Source organism: Balaenoptera borealis (genome assembly GCF_965194805.1).
Source record: "Balaenoptera borealis genome assembly, chromosome: 2".
In the NCBI taxonomy this organism is placed as follows: Eukaryota; Metazoa; Chordata; class Mammalia; order Artiodactyla; family Balaenopteridae; genus Balaenoptera; species Balaenoptera borealis.
The window spans coordinates 128058819-128082642 of record NC_138867.1 but is presented as its reverse complement, the minus strand read 5'-3'; the positions used below and the strand labels follow the sequence as shown (position 1 = coordinate 128082642).

The window sequence follows — 23824 nt, the reverse complement described above, 5'->3', positions numbered from 1 at the left end:
CCCTGGGCTGAGGAGGGAGCTCTGCCCCAGACCTTGGTGTGTGCTGTGCGTGTGTGTTTTGGGGGAGAGGAGCGGAAGTTGGGGCACACCCTGGGAGCTGATGATGGAGAGGGGTCTCCCAGGCAAGTGGGAGGGGGTGGGGAGGTTTGGGGAGATGAGACGGTGGGGTGAAGGGGCAGAAGGTGTCCAGCCCCAGCCCAGGGAGGACGGCCCTCAGCAGGCTTTTTCTTCCTGTCAGCCAAGCCAGCAGTGGGGAGCTGGGTCGGAAGTTGAGGGTGTCAGCCCTGTCCTGCGTGAATATTTGAGACGACAGGATGAAACAATAGAGATACCTCTCTGACTATATTTCCAGGAGGCCGAGGCCAGAGCTAGAGGACAGAGCAGGGGAGGGGAAGGGAGAAGGCACCTGTGAGACCGGGCGGGGGCAGAAGCAGGACACAGAATCACAGAATCTGAGACCAGGGGATGTTACAGGCATAGGCTGTGACCTTTAAAAGTTAAAAACTTCAGCTATCAGAGTGTCAGGACCAGAGGGAAGGTTAGAAGTGTAGCAGTTGAAGCCAGTAACCCAGGGCAGGAGAGTTGACTAAGCCAGAGGCTGCAGATCACCTCACTGAATCCCCCTAAGACCTCTCAGAGCTGGGAATTGGGATTCTTCTCATTGGATGGAAGAGTAGCCTGAGGGTCAGAGGTTAAACAACCTACCCAGTTAGCAGGGGAAAACCAAGTTTTAGACCCAGGTTGGTGTGACCCCACGATCCAAGCTCTTTCCTACGATACAACCCTGCCTGGGGCCCTGCATGGCTGCAGCAGTAATAGGCCAGCACCCGCTCTGTTGGGACTTGCCAACAGCCTGCCAGAAATGATGTTTGTCCCCAACCCTGGTGGTCAGCAGCACAGGAGTGCTGGCTACAGCCCCCAGGTGTTGGCTTTGGCAGTATTCACTCAATCCTTTATGCTGATCAGAAGCTCAGGCAGAGAGGCTGTGCACCTCTGATGGGTACAAAATGAAAACATAAGCCATCCTGATATCATTTGACAGAGAGGATCTTTCCAATTCTGGGGTCTATGGTGAGGGCAGGGGTGCGGGACAGTGGGATGGAAAGACCTATTTAAGAAGCTTTTGTGCAGGACGACGGAGAGTCCCTGAATTTACCTGGTGCCCTCAGGGCTAGCATGTCCGTGGCCCCATCACTGGGACAGAAGGTTTAGACTCACTAGGGGTACCTAGTGCGTCAGTGGCAGAGCCAGGTCCCACAGCCTGAGACATGCCAGTGCCCAGCAGGTGGTACCCCCTGTCCTGGGGGCAAGGGGGTCTCTCCCCTAGAGGGGACAGTGGCCAGGAAGCAGAAGTGAGAGCATCTCTGGGAGAAGGGCTGCAGGCTGAGCGGAAACCGGGGCTGGGCCGGGTGCCAGCAATGTGTTTCCGCCTGCACAGGCTGGAGGGCGCCTGGCAGCCCCTCCGAGGCCTTGAATCAGCTCTCACTTCCCTCTGCTGCCCCTATTTTAGGCCCTGGAAAAATGATGACACTGCAGAGGCGATGGGCCTTCTTCCCGGAGGGCCTGAGATGAGTTTCAAGTTCTCTTTTCTCCTTCAAGAAAATTTTCCTTAAAAGAGATTGTCTCCCTAGTAAACGCAGCAGTGCTGGGATGTCAGGGTGGGCTGCTGGGGGTGGACTAGATAATAAACATAAGGGCTAACCTTTACTGAGTATTTATATTTGGTGACAGGTGATGTTCTAAAGGCTTTCCGTGCATTTAAATCTCCTGATATCTATCCCAATAAATGGGTACAATTGTGGTCCCCATTTTATAAGTGAGGAAACTGAGACACAGAGCCTCTGAACCATCTCACTGTGCTATAGACCAGACGTCCAATGATGGGAGTGGGCACAACAGAAGACTTCTGAACCTTTCTAACTGCTGGGCTAAGATCCTACACCCCTTTTCTTTTTCCCCATGTAAATTAACTCAGAGGACTTTGCCATGAACATTCCGTTCGTTTCCTCCTTTGCTTGTTTGAAGCCCCTTCTTTGAGCTAGGTGCTGGGTTTAGCAGCAGGGATGCAGCCCACTTTGTACATGGGGCTGAAGGAGTCCACTCCCGGGGAGAATGATGCAGTCATTGCCAGTAAGACTGAGGCCAGAAGCTGGGGGAGCCCCCATGGGACAGCGGCTGGGTTGGAGGCCGAGAAATCTCCCACTACCCTTCTCTCAGAGACATCAGTCCATCACAGCAGGTTTGGGCTGGGGGCCTGAGCAAGTGACCAGAGAGGGGCAGGAACTTGTTCAAGGTGGTCCTGCAAGTCACAGCTGAACCCCAGAACCAGCATCACCCCTGCCAGGGCAGCACCCATCTCAGAGGCAGGGTATGGCCAAGGGGGTGTCACCTCAGGCCTCAATTCTGTTTGCCACCCCCCCGTCACCAGGTCAGGGGATCCCAGTGATACAGCCCAGCGGCCCTGAGCTGGTGGTGGAGCCAGGCACAACCGTGACCTTGAGATGCGTGAGCAACGGCAGCGTGGAGTGGGACGGCCCCATTTCCACCTACTGGACTCTGGATGCTGACGCCCCCAGCGGCATCCTCACCACGAACAATGCCACCTTCCTAAACACGGGAACCTACCGCTGCACTGAGCGTGGAGACCCCCTGGGGGGCAGCGCCACCATCCACCTCTATGTCAAAGGTGAGGACTGTGAGCCCACTCCCAAGAGGACTAGCCAAGCAGGTCCCACCATGGATGGGCAGGAGGGCTGGGCCCTAATATTAACAATCACAATAAGCCAGCTCCACATTTACTGAGTACCTGCCACGAACAAGGACCTGTGGCAGTGCTTCTAATTTAATGTTGTCCTCACAACAACCCTGTGAGGTGGTTCTGTGATTCTGCCCATTTTCCAAAGGCTCAGAGGGGTTGAGTCATTTGCCCAAGGTCACACAGCATTAAATAGTGGCGCTGGACCTGGCTTCAGAGCCCCAAGCATCAGCTGAGCTTCCCTGGTATAGTGTGACCTCAGGCAAATGATCAGTATCTCTGAGCTTCCCTGTCACCAATGTCCGGGGACCTCTTGGCCTGGTGGAAGGAAGGCAGTTGTAACCCCGTATCCCCACGTTCCCCAGACCCTGTTCGGCCCTGGAGGGTCCTGGTCGACGAAGTGACGGTGATGGAGGGTCAGGACGCGCTGCTGCCCTGCCTGCTCACGGACCCAGCGCTGGGGGCAGGCGTCTCGCTGGTGCGGGTGCGGGGCCGACCTGTCTTGCGCCAAACCAACTACTCCTTCTTGCCCTCGCACGGCTTCATCATCCACAAGGCCAAGTTCATTGAGAGCCAGGACTACGAGTGCAGTGCTCGGGTGGACGGTAGGATGGTGAAGTCCCTCAGCATCCGGCTTAAAGTTCAGAAAGGTGTGTGGGCCGGGAGGGACAGAGAGCTGGCGCCTGGCCTGAGGGGGAGTAACAGGGGAGGGGGGGCAGGGGGGGCTTTGTTTCACCTCTTCCTTCCAATCGCGACAGAGTGATCTATGGGGCATCTACTGCGGCAAGACAGTAAGGTGTCGGGCACAGAAAGGCAGAGCACACGTAAGCCAGTAACTCAACAGGCAAGGTGTTCTCAGATCGTGAGACAGGCTATGAAAGTCATTGAACAGGGAGACGGAATAGAGTGTGTGGGAGTCGGGGGGGTGGCTCATGGAGAGAGTGACATTTTATTTGAGCTGAAATGTGAATTATGAGAAGGTGGAAACAGCAGAGGAAACAGCAGGTACCTAGTCATGAGCTGGGAACAGGCTCCGAATGTTCCAGGAATGGAAGGAGGGCCCGAAGCTCTCCCACACCCTCAGACGTGGATTTCCCACTCAGTGCCGGTCTGGTGCTGGGTGCTGGGCACAGGAAGGGAGGTAGTGAGCCAGGCGATGGGGCATCATGGTGGCGGGTGCATAGGACACCTCTCTCTGGGGGGGCAAAAATGCTGGTGAAGTCTCACTCCTGTTCCCCCTCGTCTCTGCTGGGCTGGTGGACAGGATTCTGGTTTCTGCAAGGACTGGTATGCGTCAGCAGGACCCCAGGCTCAGAACCTGGGCTTGAGGCAGGAATCAGGTGCCTGTAATGAGGCCAGGGTCAGAGCGGCATGGCTGACCCAAGGCCCTGTGCTCTGAGGCCACGAAACTGTCCAGAAAGTCAAAGGACCCCACCCTGTAGGCAGAGGGAGGCATGAAGGCCCTTTCCCTGCACCTCACCTTGCAGAGAGAGCCCTGGGCTCTAGTTCGACCATGACCCTCTCCGTGACCACGGGTGACTCCCTTAGTGTCTGGACCTTGAGGAACTGAATTAGATTATCTTTCAACAACAGTAACAGCTAAATATTCATTCAATTCCTACTATGTTTTAGGCACTGGGCTAGCTGTGAGGGATAGCGCCTTCATGGATCTGACATTTACTGGGGAGACAGACGAGAGAGAAAGTCAGTAAATACCAATTGTGATGATCAAGAAATCAAGCTGAAGAAATATGGAGGGGGGCGGGATGAGGCTAATCAGCGAAACTGTGACAGGAGGCCTCTTCGAGGAATGTCTCAGCTAAAGATCTGAAGGATGAGAAGAGGCAACCAGTCAAAGCGTGGGAGAAGGCATTCCTGGAAGGAAGGGCAAGTGCAGAGTCGCTGGGTGGGAAAGGCTGTGTGGTGGCAGCTGGGGGAGTGGAGGGTGGCAGGCGTCCACGGGTCGGGAGCAGGACCTGGGGAGGTGGGAGGGACTTCGGCTTTTATTCTGAGTGATGAGAAGCCACTGAATGTTGTCACGAAAGAGAGGCATGATCCAATTTTCATTGCCAAGAGCTCACTTTGGCTGCTGTGAGGAAGGAGGGAGGCCTCCCAGGTGCCTGAAGGGGTCCAGAGCAGAGAATGAGGGTGAGACGGGGGAGAGGCACTGGTGATGGAGCAAAGGGGACTTTTCAAGGTCTGTTTAGGAGACAGGACTTGTTGTGGGGAAAACTGAGGCGTCAGGGCTGCCTCCCAGGATTTGGGATGGGAGGCCTGGCCCATGGCAGGAAGCAGAGTGACAGCTCTGGCCTGGATGTTCATGGGTCCCTTGCCCTGACCTCAGTCATCCCAGGACCCCCGACCTTGACACTGAAGCCTACAGAGCTGGTGCGGATTCAAGGAGAGGCTGCCCAGATCGTATGCTCAGCCAGCGACGTTGATGTCAACTTTGATGTCTTCCTCCAACACGGAGACACCAAGGTCAGTCCCTGGGGAGTCTGTCCATCCTTCTGACATGGCAGGCCCTGCAGGATGCAGCCCCCAGCCCCACCTCAAGCTGGCTCTCTGGGCTGAGGGCATGGCCCAGGCCCAGAGAGGGGAGCGGACTCACACAAGATCTCACTGCCAGTCAGTAGCTGATCCAGAAGCAGGACTCGGGCTCGTGCTGCTAAATCTTGTGGGGGTTGGTGGGAGGAGGCAGTACTCCACCCCCTTGACCCATGACCTTTGCCCCAGCCTGTAGACAAGAGCCACATGTCAGCTCGCTTCTGACTTAGCAAGGGGTTCCTAGGCCACCTCTGAAGCCCAGGAATGTAAGGGTCCTTTCAGAAAAACTCTGGAGAGGAGAAGGAAGAGGGGCTTTTCTCAGGAGGAAATGGCATTCGGCTGCTTCTAAGAACATCCTTCCTCCTTGTGCCTACCGTGTGCCAGCCTAGCCCTGTGCCATTTGCCTGCTCCGTCTCACTTACTCTACAACCCTAAGAGCATGGGGCCAGTGTCAGTCCCATTTTGCAGATGAAGAAACTGAGGCTCAGATTTCAGTCCCTGCCCAAGGAGAGGCAGACAGTAACCCTTAAAGGCTGAGAATTAGAAACCACATCTTTCTAATTCCTAAACAACCTCAGTATACCATTTCCATTCCTTCTGGCTGCAGCTCACAATCTCTCAACAATCCGACTTCCATGACAACCGTTATCAAAAAGTCCTGACCCTCGACCTCGATCACGTAGGCTTCCAAGATGCTGGCAACTACACCTGCATGGCCACCAATGCCCGGGGCATCCATTCCACCTCCATGGTCTTCTGGGTGGTAGGTAAGCATCAGGGTGGTGGGGAAGGGTCAGCAGGGATCCTGGGGTGAGGGGGTGCATAAGGGGATTGAGAGAGAGGGAGTTGATGGCAGGGAAGGAGGAGACATTGTTAGAACAGCTCACTAGAATCCCCTTTTTCTGGGCCTGGCTAAGGAGCCACGTCACTGACGGCCCTCCCAGGTCCCCCCACCCAACCCCGGAATCCCTCCCTCCCGCCTTGGAGGTCCCACAGTGCATGGCTGCATCTCATTCCAGCATCATTAGTTCTGTTTGGGGATTGGTGTCCAGTAGCTCCCTCCTGGGCTTCACTGTTCACTCATTCATTCCTTCCTTCATGCCTGGGAAACTCACATCACAGGGCACGTGAACAGACAATGATCACCCAGTGCGGTCATGGGGGAAGCATGGGGTGTCCTGGGAACACCAAGGGAGACCCCCAACCAAGGCTTGGACAAAGTGGCCTCTAAGCTGGGACCAGAAGAATGGAGGTGGGTTAGCCAGGCAGAGGGGTGGGAAAGGACGGGGAACAGCACTGCTGGCAGAGGGAACAGCGTATGCAAGGCTCAAAGGCAAAGAGGGCAAGAGCGTCTGAGACATCCAAAGAAGCTGACAACAGCAGGGACATGAAGGGGGGAGGCAGGGGTGGTCACAGGAAAGCAGAGCCGAAGGTAGTATCTGATGGCAAATTGGGTGGGGAGTTTGCATCGTATCCGGTGGAGGTCGTTAAACGTTTTAAGAGGAGAGTGATGAGATCAGATTGCACAGAGGGTCCACTGTGTGGTGGTCAGGAACCCGCACTCCTGGGGCACATTCCAACCTGGCTCCACCAATGACTTAGGTTGCTTAATCTCTGTTTCCCCATCGGCAAAATGGGGATACTAACAGTAACTGTCTCATAAGATTGCTGTGCGAATTAAATGAATATATGAATATATATATATTTGAAGTACCTAGAATAGGACCTAGCATACAGTAAATGCTAAGTGTGCATGAGGAGATGTTATCTGAGAAGGCTCAGCCCTATGCCATGTGGATTGGATGGGAGACTAGAGGCTGGAGACCCATGAGGGCAGTTAATGCAGTGGTCCAGGCTAGAGATTGCGAAGGGTGCTGGACCACGGCGGCGGCCCAGGAGAGTCTGTCATCCAAAACGATTTTGGAGGGATAATGGACCAGACCTTGTGGCTGCTGGGATGAAGGGGTGAAGGATAAAGGAGCCAAGATGACTCCCAGGTCTTTGGCTAGAGTGATTGGGTGAGAGGCAGCAACAGCCACTGGGCTGAGAATCCAGAGCCGAGGGGAGTTTCTTCAAGGTGGGGACAGGCTCTGAGTCATTTCAGTCTGGCCACACCTCATGTGTTAAAAGTTATGGGAGCCCGAGGGGCGGCGGCGAGGGGGAGCATGAGAATCGCTACCTTCACAGCACAAGCAACACACTAGGCTTACAGAAGCACCTAAGCTCTGCTGTGGGCCCATCCTGTGCCGGGAGCTTTGAGGGCTAAGGCAGGAAAGGAGAACATTGAACTGTCTCCCAGTTTTGGATTCTAATCCTATCTGTTTTCTAGTGCAGACATACAGTAGTCACTCAATAGATGTTTGTTTTCCTTCACACATCTGGCCGGATACTTCTCAATGCTGAGGATACAGCTACAAATGAAAGAGATAGAAAAACCCCTGCCCACTTGGAGTTCGTACTCTTGCTGGGAGACAACAGCAATAAACAAAATAAATTATAAAAAAGCAAATCAGTTTGATAGGGTTTTCAGTTTAAAATAAGGGTGATCATCAAGGAAGATCTTACTGGGAAGCTGACATTTGAGCAAAGACTTGAAGTGGGTGAAGGACCAAGCCATGTAGAAATCTTGGAGAAGAGAGCTTCAGGCAGAGGGCAAGCAATGTTCTTAAGGCAGGTCCATGCTCACCACATGCAAGGAGCAAGTCAGCCAGTGTGGCTGGGCTGGAGCTCGAGAGGAAGAGCAGTACAAGATGAGGTCAGAGGTGAAGGGGAAGGTCCCCGTAGGCCAAGGTGAGGACTTGGGCTTTTCCTCTTGAGAGAGATGGGGTGCCACTGGAGGGTCTGAACAAAGGAGTGACATCATCTGACTTGGAGGTAACAAGATGTAACGTGGCTTTCTGGTGCTCTGTTGAGGACTGTCTATAGGGAGGCGAGGGTAGAAGCAGGGAGACAGTTAGGAGGCTACTGCTAGTCTGAGCTAGAGGTGATGGTGGCTTGATTAGGGTGGTAATCGTGGAGGTGGTGGGAAGTGGTTGGAGTTTGGATGGATGGATGGATGGATGGATGGATGGCTAGCTAAGGGGAGAAGAGAGAAGAAAACAGCCTTGCCCTAAAAGCTCACAAACTCAGAGAGAGAAGACAGCTACCTAAAGGAGGAACCAGATACATGAAGTAGTGTAGATGTGGTGCCTAATGAATGTGTCATCTCAAAGGGCAGCAGAGGGTCATGCTAAGTGAAATAAGTCAGAGAAAGACAAATATTGTATGATATCACTTATATGTGGAATCTAAAAAAATACCACAAACTAATGAATGTAACAAAAAAGAAGCAGACTCACAGATAAAGAGAACAAACTAGTGGTTACCAGTGGGGAGAGAGAAGATGGGAGAGGCAATATAGGGGTAGAGGATTAAGAGGGACAAACTACTATGTATAAAATAAGCTACAAGGATATGTTGTACAACACAAGGAATATGGCTAATAATTTATAATAACTATAAATGGAGCAAAACTTTTAAAAATTGTGAAGCACTCTGTTGTAGACCTGAAACTTATCAAATATTGTACATCAACTATACCTCAATTAAAAAAAAAAAAGCAACAGGAATCCAGAGGAAGGAGAGCTCCCTTTAGCCTGGAGTGATGGGTGGAGTCTCCCTAATGGGTACAAGTCTTGGAGAATGAGAAGGATCTAAATAGAAGAGAGGAAGAATATGGGGTTCCTGGTGCAGGAAATGACTTGAGCACAACATCCAAGGTTGGAATGACTGTGGTGTGTTCAGGGGACATGAGAACATCGAGATGGGCGGAGAATTGTGTGTGTGTGTGTGTGTGTGTGCATGCGTGTGTGCGTGTGTGAAGTGGGGACGTGGCTAGATGGGCATAGGGAGACCTGAGTGAGAAGAGCCTTGAATGCCAAGCTGAATAGTGGAGGTGATGGGGAATCACAGGGAGCTTTTTGAGCAGGAACAACACAGGGTAGAAGAGTGAATTTTAGATTTCATAGAATTGAGTAAGAAGAGGAGCCCTGAGAGATCATCTAGTCTTTTTGCAAAGCCTTGGGATTTTAAGAGGGCATTAGAGTAGCTTCCATGAGAGGCAAAGAGAGGCTGAATGGATGGGGGTTTTTGCACCTCTCTTTTGCCTACAATTCAATCAGAGCAGCTTGATTTTAATTCATGCAACATTTACTTAGAAGAAACCAGCCAAGACTCTTTCAGTTATAGGTACTAGAAATCAACTCAAACTGGCCTAATCAAAAGAGGACTTATAGCTAAAAACCCCATGGGTATGAGCTTCTGGTTTAGTTAGATTTAGGTGTTCAGGTGTGGACAAGAATCTGTTGCTTCCCAACTCTTGGCTCTTTATTTTTCTTGCGGGGCAGCACCAAGTTTGGAAACCCCAGTGGAATGAGAGCTTCTCTTTCCCTCGAGTTCCAACAAAAATCATGGAAATTAGAGTCATGGACTCACAAGCCTAGCCCAAAAACCAATCACTGGTCCCAAGGGGACAGATCACCCTGATTGGCTGGCCTGGGTCACGTGCCCACTTTAGAGCTGGATATGGAAGCTGCATTGACTCTACTACTACTGGAAAAAGGGGAAATGGGTGAGAGCGTGTGGAAAAAGAAAAAAAAAAAAAAAGCAGACTTTTTTTTTTTAACTGCTAGAAAAATTTCCATAAAGTTATAACAACATAGATATATTCAATCTCTTCATTATATAAATAAAGATGTAGAGGTGCCAAGGAGGTTAGGAATTTGCCCAAGTTGTCCCAGGAACTCAGTGAAGAAGAGAAGAGTTTGGAGCCCTGGGGGTGGTGGGAAAAGAGATAAGAGAGGGCAAGTCTGGGTTATGGGCGGGGTCTGTGTGCCTGGCACATGGGAGGTGCTCAGGGAGGGTCCAGCTGAAAGACTGGCTCAATGGGTGGATTACTAAATGAACACACAGACTGGTGTATCTTCCCACTAATGCCAGATCTCTGTGCATTCTGCTTTCCAGACAGTGCCTACTTGAACTTGACCTCTGAGCAGAACCTCCTCCAGGAGGTGACCGTGGGTGAGAAGATCGAACTCAAAGTCAAGGTGGAGGCCTACCCAAGCCTGCAAAGTTTTAACTGGACCTATCAGGGACCCTTCCTTGGCCAGCAGCCCAAGCTCAATTTTGTAACCAACAAGGGCACATACAGGTATCACCTATTAGCTCGCATCTGCATAGCCCACAGCCAGCTGGAGCACTTCGGCCGGGAGTCAGGACACTTGGGTCCTATCTCAACCTTGCTGCGTGACCTGGAGCGAGTCCTTTCCCGTTTCTAGGTCTCATTTTTCTTGACTATGTAGAACCTTGATATCAGTCATCAGTGTCAGAGATGTAGATCAAATTAGTGTATCCCTCTGTCCTATATCCTTGGAAAATCCAATGTCCTCTTCAAGAATTCTACCATTTCTTGGGGGCGTGCATTCTGATGGTCACCCAAGGTCTCTCGATCGTATGCCTCCTCTTCTGTGACTAATCCAAATGCAGAAGACAATCCCCCATGATTTCCACTCATAGTCACACTTCTAATAGCGATCGCACGAGGTATCTGCCACATACACAGGTTTGGGGAATAGAGGGAATTAACATCTCTCAGTGACAGATACATCAGAAGTTCTTTAAAAGCCTGTGGTCATCCACCCCTGAGAATTTCTCACCAGCTGTGCTCTTCTCCACAGGCTCAGAGCTCTTCTTATAGAGTGCCGTGTGACTCTGCATCCTCCCATCTCTCCACTCCCAGAATCCTGCTTATCCCACATGCACAACATTTTAGAAATCTCTTTTTCTTGTCTCCTATGGACTCTGTCCTCAGGGTCTTAATTCCTCATCCAAAGTGACCTAACCAGGTAGTTTTCTAAACAAGAGTGTTTCTTCCCCAAGGAGGAACACTGATACCAAGTGTGAAAATAATCACTTCTTTACCCTGTTCTATTTGAATGAGAGAGTACAGCTCCATCAAGGACAGCAAATATGCAGTGTGCGTGTGATAACTTCCCCTCCCACACTCATGACAGAGACCCCTAATTCATTTTTTTTGAACCCATCCTGCCAGATGCAGCCTCAGAGTCCTTCTCAACACAGTCTCTAGGCTATATTTCCATCGTAACTGGCTCATGAGAGGAGACCTGTTTGCCATCCCTGGGCTAGATAATCCCTAGACATCTTCCAACTCCCAAATTCTCTGGAGTTCTCTTCCTAGCTCCAGAAGCCCAAACCTCTTTGATTCCTGGATTCTTGTGTTGTCGATCATCGGAATCAACAAGGATGTTCCCTTGTCCTTATCTTCCTCTTCCCAGTTCCCTTCTTGTCCTTTCCGGCCAGGATTTCTAGCTTCCCCTCGTCTAAAGCAGAAGTTCTGAATCTGGAGTCTGCAGACCCCTGGAAGGAGGCTGGTCCATGGATAGGTTTCAGGGGTCTGTAAGCAACAGGGACACTGTGGAAAGGAACCAGGGAGATGCCCTCAAACATAGTAATCTGGGGCCATTCAGCACAGGGCAGATAAGTGTGGGCACCAAACAGCCCACGTGATAGGTGTGTTCATAATGGTGATTTTGACTCATGCAAAAAGTTAAATTTTTCAGTTTAAGAAGGAGATGTTAGTTATCTCAAGAACTGACACACATAGAGGGGTTCTGTACGCCCAAGTCCTGGCTGAGTGAGATTGCTCTTTGTATACCATGGGGTTTAGTCTAGTAATGGCTGCAGATATTTTCCAATAAAGAGGCAAGTACCTACAATGAGTCAGGCACTCTATCAGGCACTCTGAATACATATCCCTTTAGTCCTTAGGTTGAGTCTGTGGATTAATTACTGTGTCACCCTTACAGAAAAGGAAGCAAAGGATCAGAGAGGTTAAGTACTTGTCTAAGGTCACACAGCTAGGAAATGGCAACATTAGGACTTGAGTCCTGGTCTCTGAAGCCCATGGCTACATCCTGCCTCTCTCCTCTCTCAAAGCCCCTCTTGGCAGGGTTGGCGCTTTAGGGATGGAAGTTGACCTGGGTGCTGGCATCTTCAGCAAGGATTGTTTAGCCCAGTGATGGTGGTGAAAGTAGGTACATTCATTGGGGCCTGTAATGTGCCTCCCGGTGTTGGCACTTTACAGACATCACCTCTACTAAACCTCAGAACAAAAGCGCTTTACAGATGAAAGAAGCAATTAAGGGAATCGGGTTGGGGGTTTTTGCACGTCTCAGGGGCACCCAGCCTGGGTACTTGGTTCAGCCAAGGCCTTTGTGCCCCAGACACTTTACCAAAAATAAATCCCTTATAAGGTGATTGTCTGAGCCCACTGTCCTCACCCCAGATGGCCTGCTCCTCTCATGCAGATACACCTCCACCCTCACCCTGCTTCGCCTGAAGCCCTTCGAGGCCGGCCGCTACTCCTTCCAGGCCAGAAATGCCAGAGGCGAGGAGGCCCTGACCTTTGAACTCACCCTTCTATGTGAGTGATGGAGTGGGGCTGGGGACATGGGGTTCCTGAGGCTGCCGGGATGGATGGGCTGGGGGAGAGAAGGCTCAGTGTGGGGTGGTCAAGCCAGGAGACGGGGCCTCTGGGGCTGACCCCTCCCTCCTCTTCTCCTCCCTCTACCTCAGACCCCCCAGAGGTAGAGGTCACGTGGACCCTCATCAACGGCTCTAAAACCCTGCTCTGTGAGGCCTCAGGGTACCCCCCGCCCAACGTGACATGGGTGCAGTGCAGGGGTCACACGAACAGGTAAGCGGGCTCTGGTTGCCTTCCTCACCCGGGCACAGGGCCTGGGGCAGGGGCTGGGCACCCTGAAACTCTGAGCCACATTCTGTTCTTCGAGATGTGATAAGACCGAAGTGCTGGTCCTGGACGACCCAAACCCTGAGGTCCTGAGCCAAAAGCCCTTCCACAAGGTGACCGTCCAGAGCCTGCTGGCCACTGGGACCTTGGAACACAACAGGACGTACGAGTGCAGGGCCTACAACAGTGTGGGGAACAGCTCCCAGGCCTTCGGGCCTGTCTCTGTAGGTGAGCCTCTGACCCACCTGCTCCAGGCCAAGATGGGAAGGGGGCCCAGGAAACTGCCCCCCAGCCCCACCCCTGGGAACCAAGGGCCAGAGTTCCAGTGCCAAGCAGATCCCAGCCATACCGAGTTCTAGCTCTCTGCGTGTGACTCCAGGCCCCTCCTGACCAAAGCTCTCCTGAAGTGGCGAGATGGGGGAGTCTAGAACCCATGGGGCTGGAAATAGTGGGGAGAAGGGCAGAGGGGACGCAGATGTGAGATCCAGAGAGAAAACAGCCTGAAGCAGCCACAGCCTTATCTGGCCCCTCTCCTCATATTCCTGCACTTGAACTGACTCATTAGTTCATAAGTGTGTATTTGGGACCCACTTCGTGCAGGGAGCAGTGCCTCCCCGGAGCTTAGCCTGGTGATGTGAGCAGGCGACAAATGAACAGTCCCCTCCCCGCCTCCCCCAATCCCAGGGCCAGCCTCGACGGCCTTCTCCATCCCTCCCAGATTCCCTTCCTGCCAGAGACACAGTCCTATCTATTCAGGGCCACCGTCCAGGGCGGGGTCACTAATGCAGCTGCATCATCCGTCTAGAGGAAGAGGCATCTTTCTCTGTGTTGCACAAAGGCTGCATGTGGGTTAGTTCTCTGATTCTGAGAGGCCCAAGGCTGCACAGGCCCACAGAACCCTCAGGCCTCTAAAAAGCAGGTTCAGCACCTACCGTGTGCCAGGCCCTGGTGAGGCTCTCTGGGCCCAGAGAGGACAGAGTGGGAGCCTCTGCCTGGCTCCCAGGGGGCCCGCAGGTGCCCCAGCTGCTGGCCTTGCAGCAAGTGGGGCTGAGGCCCAATTCCACATGCCGCTGCCTTGGCTGCTCTGTCTTGCAGCTGGTGGTCGTATATTACAAATAATAAAGCCAACATTTCATTGAAGGCTTACACTGTGCCAGGCACTGTGTTAAGCCCCTTACAGGCATTATTTCAATGAACTCGCCCGCTCCTAGGAGGTTAGCACAGTCTTCCTTCCCCCTTGGGGCATGATGAACCTGAGGCTTAGAGAGAAGTCACAGGTTCACTGTCACACCTCCTAAGTGGCAGAGGTGAGGCTGGGCCTCAGACTCATGCTGCTGCTCTGGGCCAGGGGGTGGAAATTATGTCCTTCCAAACACATCAAGGGAACTAGGGCTGTTGATCTGGGAAGAGGAGACCCCGGGTCCATGAACCTGGCTTTCAGACTCCCAGAAGGGCTGTGTGGTCCCAAAGGGCACTCGGGGAAGCTGCAGGGAAATGCTGGGGAGGCAGATTTCAGTCCAACCTCTAGAAGGTCTTTCCATCCGAGCTGGCCAGAGGTGTAGGTGGTGAGCCTCCGCACTGGGGGAGTGTGCAAGTCGTGGCTGAGCCCCAGGCCGGGCTGCTGCAGCGGCTCCTTGCATGGGCAGTGGGTGGGCTGCGTGACCTGAGGGGCTCCCCTTGGCCACAGAGGCTGCGAGTCTGGGCAGGGTTTGGAGCTGCTCGTGAGCAGTGCTAGAGAGGTGGTCCTCCCTGCCCCCGGCTGGGGGAGGGTCTACAGGCTTCCCGCTGAGAGGACTCCTCGTTCAGTCAGTAAGAACGTATTGGGCACCTACTGTGTTCCAGGCAACTGGCCTGTTCCAGTGGGGAGCCAGGGGGTCTCAGAGGCCCCTTCCGCTGCTCACTCCTCTGCCCCACCCTTTCCAGGAGCCTACATGCAGCCCCTTGACGAGCCCCTCTTCACGCCGGTGCTGGTGGCCTGCATGTCCATCATGGCCTTGCTTCTGCTGCTGCTGCTGCTGCTTTTGTACAAGTACAAGCAGGTGAGCCTGGGCAGGGCGGGGGCGCGGCCAGGCACCCGAGTGAGCCAGACCCTGGGCAGTGCCACCAGGCTGTGTGGATCCGCCCTTCAGCCCCTGTGAATACGAATTCATTTGTCAGCCAGTCATTGAACCAACAGCTCTTTAGTGGGCGCCTGCTGTATGCCAGTGTCAGTGGCTGGAGCCTCTGACGTTTTGCCCTCGTAGAAGTCTCTGTCTAGCAAGGGAGACAGTTGCTAATCAAATAGCTGCAGAAGTGAGGGCGTGGATCACAGAGGGAGAGGTGCTACGGGGAGAGCCGCGGCGGTTGGGGAGGGCATGAATATGGGAACCTGTCCCATCTGGGGGCTTCCAGGGACACAGAGAGGGTATCATGGGGCCAGGCCTGTGTCTCTGTCAGGTGGCAGGTAAGTTAGTGGAAGGGAAGGCCTGACCATCATCGTCCTCGTCATTATTTAATATTATTATTAATCAAGTCTGCTGTTAATTGCACGTTGATATTTAGTGCACTGCCTGTCACTCTGAGTGCTCAGTCAGTGATGGCGATTTTAGGGGCATTGTTATGAAGCATGATACCTACATCCCCTCATTTACTGAGCTCAACAACCATGGCATGTGGGTAGTACCACTAACCCCATTTTACAGAGTTGGAAGCTGAGGTTCTGAGAGGGTGAGACAGTTGCCCTAGTCTACAGCCAGTCAATGGTAGTAGCTGGTTTTTTAAAAGCCATGTTGTAAACCATGGAATCATCTTATTTTACCCTCAAAACAATCTAGAGGCAGGGACTAGAGCAGTCAGCATTTTACAATAAGGAAACAGGTTCAGCAAGGTTGAAGGACCCACCCAAGAGTCCCAGTTGCCTTGCACCCCAGAGCCTGTGGCCTCCACCACTTAGCCTCACTGCCTCCCTACATAAAAGACTATTTCTGGTGCAGTCAGGCACTGAGAGGGCCAGGCCAGAAGGCTGTGGGAGGCCAGAAGTGGAGGGATCTTTTCTGGCTGGCAGGGAAGGGAGTCTGCTTGGAGGAGGTGGCTTGGCGTGGGTGGGAGAGGCCTTGGAGAACGGGGCAGGCAGCCAGGGGGAGATGAGATTCAGGGAAAGGGTGTCTCTGGAGGAGAGGGTGCTGTGTACAAAGAGGCAGGTGGGGGGAAGACCAAGGTGAGTTCCGGAAATACTGATGCCTGGAAGAGGACGCAGGTGGGGACAGGTTGGGGGTCTGAGGGGTTGGACCCCATCCTGTAGGTTCGGCAGGTGTGAACAAGGGAGTGAGGTGAGTTAGGGGTGAATAACCCACCTTGTGGGCTCCTCTGCTGCCTTCTCTTCCCCACACCTGCCTTGTGGGTTTTAGTGTGAGTAGAGGACTTGGAGTAGACAGGTAGGTGGTATGCGGGGGGTGCCCCAGGGGCCCACGGGGTGCCCGGTGCTTATGTCAGCACACAGCATGAGGAGGCAGCTCTGAGCACAGAATCCAGGGCCCCAGGTCAAGTCTTCAGGGATCTGGGTCCAGCTCGGACACTGGTTTGCCATGAGACCTTGGCTGGGTGACTGCCCTCTTTGGGCTTCATGCAACCTTGGCGGGTGGACAGCCCTCTCTGGGCCTCATTTTCCCCACCTGTTCACGGTGGGGTGGGTGACCGTTACAGCCTCCTCCTGTGACATGCCAAGAGGCTGATGGTCTAGTTTAAGAGCCAAGGGTTGGGAGTTGGATGGATCTGGGTCTGAATCCCGCCTTGCCAGGCTCTAGGACTCTAGGAAAATTGGTGTCTGTAAGCCTCTGTCTCTCCATCTGTGAAATGGTGTTGATAATGGCAGGCCCCGCACCAGGCTGTGCTGCAGATTCACGGAGGTGACAACGTGTAGAGGAGTTAGCAGGGTGGTGGGCACGGACAGTGCTCCGAATGGGTGCTGTGCACCCTGGACCCAGGAGGAAGTTGGCTGGGGACCCCAAGTTAGCTCATGCATCTTGGGATTGGAGCGCTGTCTGAAGTTGGGCCCATCCAAGATGCATGAGCTAACTTGGGGTCCCCAGCCAACTTCCTCCTGGGTCCAGGGTGCACAGCACCCATTCGGAGCACTGTCCGTGCCCACCACCCTGCTAACTCCTCTACACGTCGTCACCTCCGTGAATCTGCAGCACAGCCTGGTGCGGGGCCTGCCATTATCAACACCATTTCACAGATGGAGAGACAGAGGCTTACAGACACCAATTTTCCTAGAGTCCTAGAGCCTGGCAAGGCGGGATTCAGACCCAGATCCATCCAACTCCGCCCACCTCCGGGGACAGGACTTCCACTCACTGTTGTGGCTTCCCGTTCCTTCTCTGAGCAGCTCTGTTGCAAAGTTCTTCCTTATATGGAGCTGAAAACTGCCTCTCCGTCCCCACAGAGCTGCCTCCTCAGCCCTGCAGAGATTCTAGAGAAGGGCCCAGTTCCCCCTCCAGCTCTTTCTGCCTTGGGCCGCCCAGCCCCCTTGGCCAGCCGTGGTTTGGGGACACCTTACCCTCTCTTCACGGGACCATTTTTGGAACATGTACTCCAGTCACTTCTTATCCCATTTAAGAAATTGAACTGGCCCCTGAGCTGATCCAAGGCCAAGAGAAGGAGGGCATCCCAGGGGTCAAGATGGCCACGCCCTGCCTCAGGGCTTGGTGTCCAAGTGTCCTCTGCTTTGCTCCACAGGGTTCTGAGTTTTGCCCCTTCACTGGGGACTCAGCCTGGCTTGTCCTCACTACTCAGGCCTGAGGGGAGGGGTGGCCCCGCTTGGGGGAAGGGTTGCTTCTGTCTCAGGGCTGAGTCATCGCCTTTCTGGCCCCCAGAGAGACCACAAGGGGCCAAGGGGGAAGAGAAAAGGGCAGGAGTCAGCAGGCTGGAAGGAGGAGGGACAAGGGGAAGAAAGGATAATGGGGATGGGGAGGAGTGAAGGAGACGGGGAAGCCACTGGAGAGGCTGGAATTCTGGGGGTCGGAACTGAGCTCTGGGGATGGGGAGGTATATGGGGGATGCACAGGAGGGTCCCCAAGATTTCCAGTGGAAACTGTTCAGATCTCCCCCTTCCTGAGACAGAAAACATCCGCCCACCCAAAACAGCAGGCCTGGATGGGGAGTTGTGGGGACTTTGATGATTCCATGCCTACCTCGGTCACCAAGGGGAAGTGGCCTGGGCCCGTTGTGAGGATTAAGTGAGATGACGCACGTTGAGTGTGGAGCCCAGCGCCCACTCACAGGAAGTGCTCAGGAGGCGCTCACTGATAGCATTACATTCCGAGGCTGCCCATCCTGGCCTCCCCATTAGGGTTCTCCTTCAGAGGAGAGGCCCCTCTGGGTAGAAGCCCCTGGGAGTTACATAGGAGCCCCGTCTAGGGATAGCAGAGGCTGAGCAGAGCTAGTGTCCGCTTTCCAGGAAGAGGGGTGGGGATGCCTGAGGCAGGCGTGGGAGAGCTGCGTGGTCCTCCAGTTATCAGGTCTGGGATTCAGAGAGAGAGCTGAAGTTCCAGCCAGATAGCCTCGCCCTCCCTTTCCCCAATATCCCCTGCCCAGCTCGCGGTGGGCTGGGGAGGGGCTGACTCAGGCCCAGCTGCAGGGCCAGAGGAAGGAGAAGTGGCAGGGGGGGAAAAAACAGCCTTCACCACAGTGGCTCCTGGAGATGGAAGTGGCCAGATGAGGTCAAGGAATCCCTTCTGGTTCTGTGTCCATCCTTTGGGTTGGGAAGGCACCCACACGCAGGGTTTGAATCCTCTGACACTCAGGAAGTCCTCTTCCTGTCCCGTTTCAGACTATCTGCTGAAACTGTAACGTGGATGTCCTTAAGTTCACCAGTAGTCTCTCGTCCTGAATCAGAAATTCTTCCTTATGTCTAACTGCAGTCTTTCCCCACGAACTACCATCTGGAAGTTCTTCCCTATAGCTATCTGGAGTCTTTTCTCTTAACCTGGTGAGACTTCAGTCACCCTCCTCCCCAAGCACCCACTTTAGCTCCCCCTGCCCGAGTTCGGTGCCCCGTTGTAGGAGCCCAGCTGCTAAGCACAGCCCAGCTGGTCCCTGTCCCCCACGACGGACCGGAAAGAGAGCTGGACTGCTGACCCGAGGCCTCAGTGTCCTCCACCGCCCCAGCCCAGCTTCCACTTTCCACCTAAACTCTGTCTGCCATCAGCACTTCTCGTGGGCACCCCTGGCATGATGCCCCCATGCAGCTGCCGCCCGGGGCAGGAGAGGGGCAGCCACTCCTCCTCAGCTTCGGCTCTGCCGCCAGCTGGCTGGTTGGAACAGCATGGAGAGCCTGAGAGGAATGCGGGTCCTCCAGATGCTCACTGTCCTGTACGTGGGGTCTCTCTCTGTTGGTCCTTTAGCAATGTAGAGTCGGATGCATCACTCGCCTGCATCGAGCCTCAAAGGGTTCACCTTGCGCTTAGAGAACTCACTTGCTGATTGCAGCCCTCAAGACTTTCCTGCCTCCAGAACCGCCCCCGGTTCCCCTCCAGCCACACGGGCACCTTCCAGTCCCTTAGACTCGCCAAGACCTTTCCCGCCCCCAGGCCTCCACACCTCTGTTCCCTGCACCCGCGAAGTGCTTCCCCTGATGCTCACGTGGCCAGCTCCCTCTCACCTTCTCAGGGGACCTCCCTGACTTGTCTTCAGTTGTCCCCGGCGCTCTCTGTCCTATTACTTTGCTTTCTTTTCTCCATAGCGCTATTCGAAAATTTCCTACATATGTATCTGAGTTGATTGTCTGTCTTAGCAACTAGAATGCAAACTCCAGGGGACAGGGACTCTTGTTTTGTCAAACTCTGAATCAACGATTCCTGAAACAAATAGGTACTCGGTGAAATATTTGGATGGGAATAATATTCAGCCTTAAAAAGGAAGGAAATGCTGACATAGGCAACAACATGGATGAACCTTGAAGACATCATGCTAAGTGAGATAAGCCAGTCACAAAGGGACAGATCCTGCATGATTCCAGTTAAATAAGGTACCCAGAACAGTCAGATGCATGAGATAAGTGGCTGGGGGCTCGGGGGGGCGGGGAACAGGGAGTTGTTGTTTAGTGAGTACAGACTTCCAGCTTTTCAAGATGAAAAGAGTTCTGGAGGTTGGTTGCACAACAGTGTGACTGTATATAACACTACTGAATGGTATACTCAAAAACGGTTGGGATGGTAAATTTTGTTCTTACCACAAGTGAAAATAAAACAAGTAATAATTGGATGGGAGGATGGATGGATGGATGGATCGATCTACAGTTCCACCCTCCCTCCTGGCTCGAGAATTACCAAATTATCAGAGCTGTCAAAACCCTCAGAGGTGGTCCTGTCCAAATCTTTCAATACACAGGTAGGGAAACTAAGGCTTGGAGAATGGACGGTCCCATGGTAAGGCCAAGCCAGGCAGGGACGGGGCTCTCGGTGCCATGGGCATGAGATGACACAGCCCCTCTCACCCCGTCGCAGGCCACACCGACCTCCTCGCGCTGTGCGGTGGGCCTGCCCAGCCCGTCCTCCCGCGTCAGGAAGATGTCCAAGAGCCACCTGCCAGGCCCAGCTGACCCATGCCTCCTCCCTCTCCCTCTGCAGAAGCCCAAGTACCAGGTGCGCTGGAAGATCATCGAGAGCTACGGGGGTAACAGCTACACCTTCATCGACCCAACCCAGCTGCCCTACAACGAGAAGTGGGAGTTCCCCCGGAACAACCTGCAGTTTGGTGAGCCAGGGTCTCAGCACCCAACACGCCCTCCTGTCACAGGGCCAGCGTGGGTGGCAGGGAGCCTGTGGGCCCTTAGGTGCCCCGGGACCTGAGCAGGCTTTGTGTGTGGCAGGTAAAACCCTTGGAGCAGGCGCCTTTGGGAAGGTGGTAGAGGCCACGGCCTTTGGTCTGGGCAAGGAAGATGCTGTTCTGAAGGTGGCTGTGAAGATGCTGAAGTGTGAGTGCAGGAAGCAGGTTTGGGGGAGCGGGCAGGAGGTGGTAAATGCCAGGGGAGGGTCTGTTCTGTTGTCACAAGGGCATCACCCACATTTTCAGCCTGTCAGGGCCTGTGGAACAGAGCCTGGGATCGGGGGTGAGGACTCTCGGCTTCCTTTGTGAGCTCCCGGCTCCCTCTAACTCCTGGGTGTGGAAGGGCTTCTGCCTGAGCCTCGAAGGGGCTGAGGTGCACAGAGGCCATCCTGGCCTATGGCCTGGCCACAGCTTGGCCTCCTGCCACCCAAAACCAGCTCAGTAACAGGCCATCTCTCCTCTCTCTCTCCCCGTAACTCCCATCGTGTGTCCTCATTTCTCCTGCCTCTTTCGGCTTCTGATTGCTTTGGTGCTCTGGGTCCCTTCTGCTTTGCTCCCCTGGGCGTCTGTATGCATGGCTCTCCATGTCCTGCCCTTTCTCTGTCTGTGGGACCTGTGGCCCCATCTCCCAGCCACGGCTCACGCTGACGAGAAGGAGGCCCTCATGTCAGAACTGAAGATCATGAGCCACCTGGGCCAGCACGAGAACATAGTCAACCTTCTGGGAGCCTGTACCCATGGAGGTAAGGGGCCCTGGCAGGCATGGGGGCCCATGGTGGTGGGGCCTCTTGGGTGTCTGAGGGCCCCAGGGCTACCTCACTCCATCTTCCCCTTCCCGTCTCCACAAAGTGAAGGTGGGATCCCTGTCTCAGCATCCCTTGAATTTCTGGGCCAGATGCCTGGACTGGTCAGAAGCTGCTTATGGATGACAGGCAGTTGTGTGAGATCTGATCAGTGGCTCTCAGACATGGGAGGGCATCAGGGTCACCTGGAAAAGGAGAAAAGAGTGCAGATGCCTGGGCCCTGCTCCAGGGAGTCTGATGCTATGGGTCTGGGTCTGGAGTGAAGCCCTTCAAATCTACCTCTTACGAAGCCCCCACTCAAAGAGGCTTGGACACTCACCGCAGGGCCCACAGAAGTGCCCCAGGGCCTGTCGGGACTCTCAGTCCGCTCCAATCTCTTCTCCTATAGCAGCTTTGACTTGTGTGGAACTGTCATAGATTTCCTTCGAAGGAAGAATTCTTCAGCTACAGTTTTTTGGAGGTTCCTCTGCTTTAGACAGTTGGGTCACTGAGGTCACCCAGAAAGCAGAGAGGGCTGCTTACAGACAGGCAGGATTAGAACCCGGGGCTCCTGAGTCCCAGTCCGGGTTCTTATTGCCCCTGCCCCATGTTCCTGTCCACACGGGGTGGTGCGTTAGGGGTGCACTGACCCCACTCTTGGCTGCTCTAGGCCCTGTCCTGGTCATCACTGAGTACTGTTGCTATGGCGACCTGCTCAACTTTCTGCGAAGGAAGGCTGAGGCCATGCTGGGACCCAGCCTGAGTCCAGGCCAGGACCCCAAGGCAGGCACCGGCTACAGGAACATCCACTTGGAAAAGAAGTACATCCGCAGGTAGTATCCTGGTGAAAGACAGGAAGGAGGCCAGGACTGGGAGGTGGGGCCCCCATGTCTGTCCCCGAAGTCAGCTCAGGGTTGGGTGGCTTGCGTGGTCTTCACCTTCCCGTTTGTGCAGTGGGGAGTAGCCACCCATATTATATGGGCAACTCAGTTTTCCTCCTACTTATTCCCATCATCCAACAAATATTTGAGCCCCTACTATGCTCTGGGAGTATTGAGGGCAAAGATGGGCCGCTCACAGTCTGGTGGAGATAGGCATTAATGAAATCATTTTATCATACGTGAAAGATCAACCAAGATCCATTTGGGGCCCTAGCTAGCGATGGGCAAACCTTGGGGATAATGGCCCTGTTTCTCCCATAGCATGTGCTGTCGGGGGCTGGAGGGCACCCATTCCACTTTTGAGTAGCCACGGAGAAGTGGGATAGAGTCTTTTGGGCGTTGAATGAGAAGGGGCAAAACAGCATAGCTGTGGCCAGGTCCCTGGTCCACTTGGGCCTCAGTTTCCCCAGCAAGCCATCAGGGGTTGAACCCCTCGGGGTCTGTCTGCTCTCTCGTTCTGTAATGCTGTGATTCCTGGAAGCCACCCAGAGGCAGATGGACAGAGCCACATTGGGGAACCAGAGAGAGGAAGTGGCCTTTGCGTCACACATGAGTCAGGGGCAGAGGCGGAGCCTGGCTGGATTCCGCTCTGTTGACTCCTTGTCCAGTGCTCACCTGAGCTACACTGATCTCCTGGGAGTCTTGGACTCGGGGCTTGTGGGGCTTCAGGGCCAGGCTGCTGGGTCAGAACAAGAAGGGTATACACTGGGCTCCTATTCTACCAATGTCAGCTACCAAGCCAGGGGAGGCAAAAGGGGAAGGAGGCCATTTCACTCCATCCAGTGACCTCGAGTATGGGGGCTGGGGGGATTTTCTCTGATTTTCTGACACCCTTTTGAGAGGGTGGCTCATGCTGGGCCTCAGCAGGCTGGAAACTCAGCCCAGAGCAACTCAAAATGAGAACTAAAGTCAAGTATTAGCTTCCATCTTCAAATCTACAGATGGGGAAAGGATTCAGAGTCAGGTGATTTCAAGGGCAAATGGCATGTGAACCAGTCCTACTAATGGGATCCCAGCCTACATTAATAGAAGTATACTTTCTAGACCAAGGGAGTGGATAGTTTAATGGTCAAACCATAAATAAAGCACTAGGTTGTTTTTCTGGTAACATGAGAGTAAGGACATCGTCAAGGCGCACAGCTGCATCACAGAGGGAGCAGGAGGTGAGAGGTCCGGACTCCTATCT

The 23824-nt window shown here is 53.8% G+C and overlaps 1 protein-coding gene across 4 annotated transcripts in view; it reads left to right on the top strand.

Annotated features, from left to right (window-relative positions):
* Positions 1-23824, top strand: part of CSF1R (colony stimulating factor 1 receptor) — a 78124-nt gene that overhangs the window by 49600 nt on the left and 4700 nt on the right. For all 4 annotated transcript variants that reach the window (XM_082381454.1, XM_082381453.1, XM_082381455.1 and 1 more), the window contains 13 exons: positions 2429-2686; positions 3121-3405; positions 5100-5236; positions 5910-6069; positions 10304-10490; positions 12667-12782; positions 12935-13055; positions 13150-13337; positions 15033-15148; positions 20717-20843; positions 20959-21063; positions 21548-21658; positions 22368-22530. In XM_082381454.1, the coding sequence (XP_082237580.1) occupies positions 2429-2686; positions 3121-3405; positions 5100-5236; positions 5910-6069; positions 10304-10490; positions 12667-12782; positions 12935-13055; positions 13150-13337; positions 15033-15148; positions 20717-20843; positions 20959-21063; positions 21548-21658; positions 22368-22530 (2074 nt within the window). The remainder of the gene's footprint in view (positions 1-2428; positions 2687-3120; positions 3406-5099; positions 5237-5909; positions 6070-10303; positions 10491-12666; positions 12783-12934; positions 13056-13149; positions 13338-15032; positions 15149-20716; positions 20844-20958; positions 21064-21547; positions 21659-22367; positions 22531-23824) is intronic.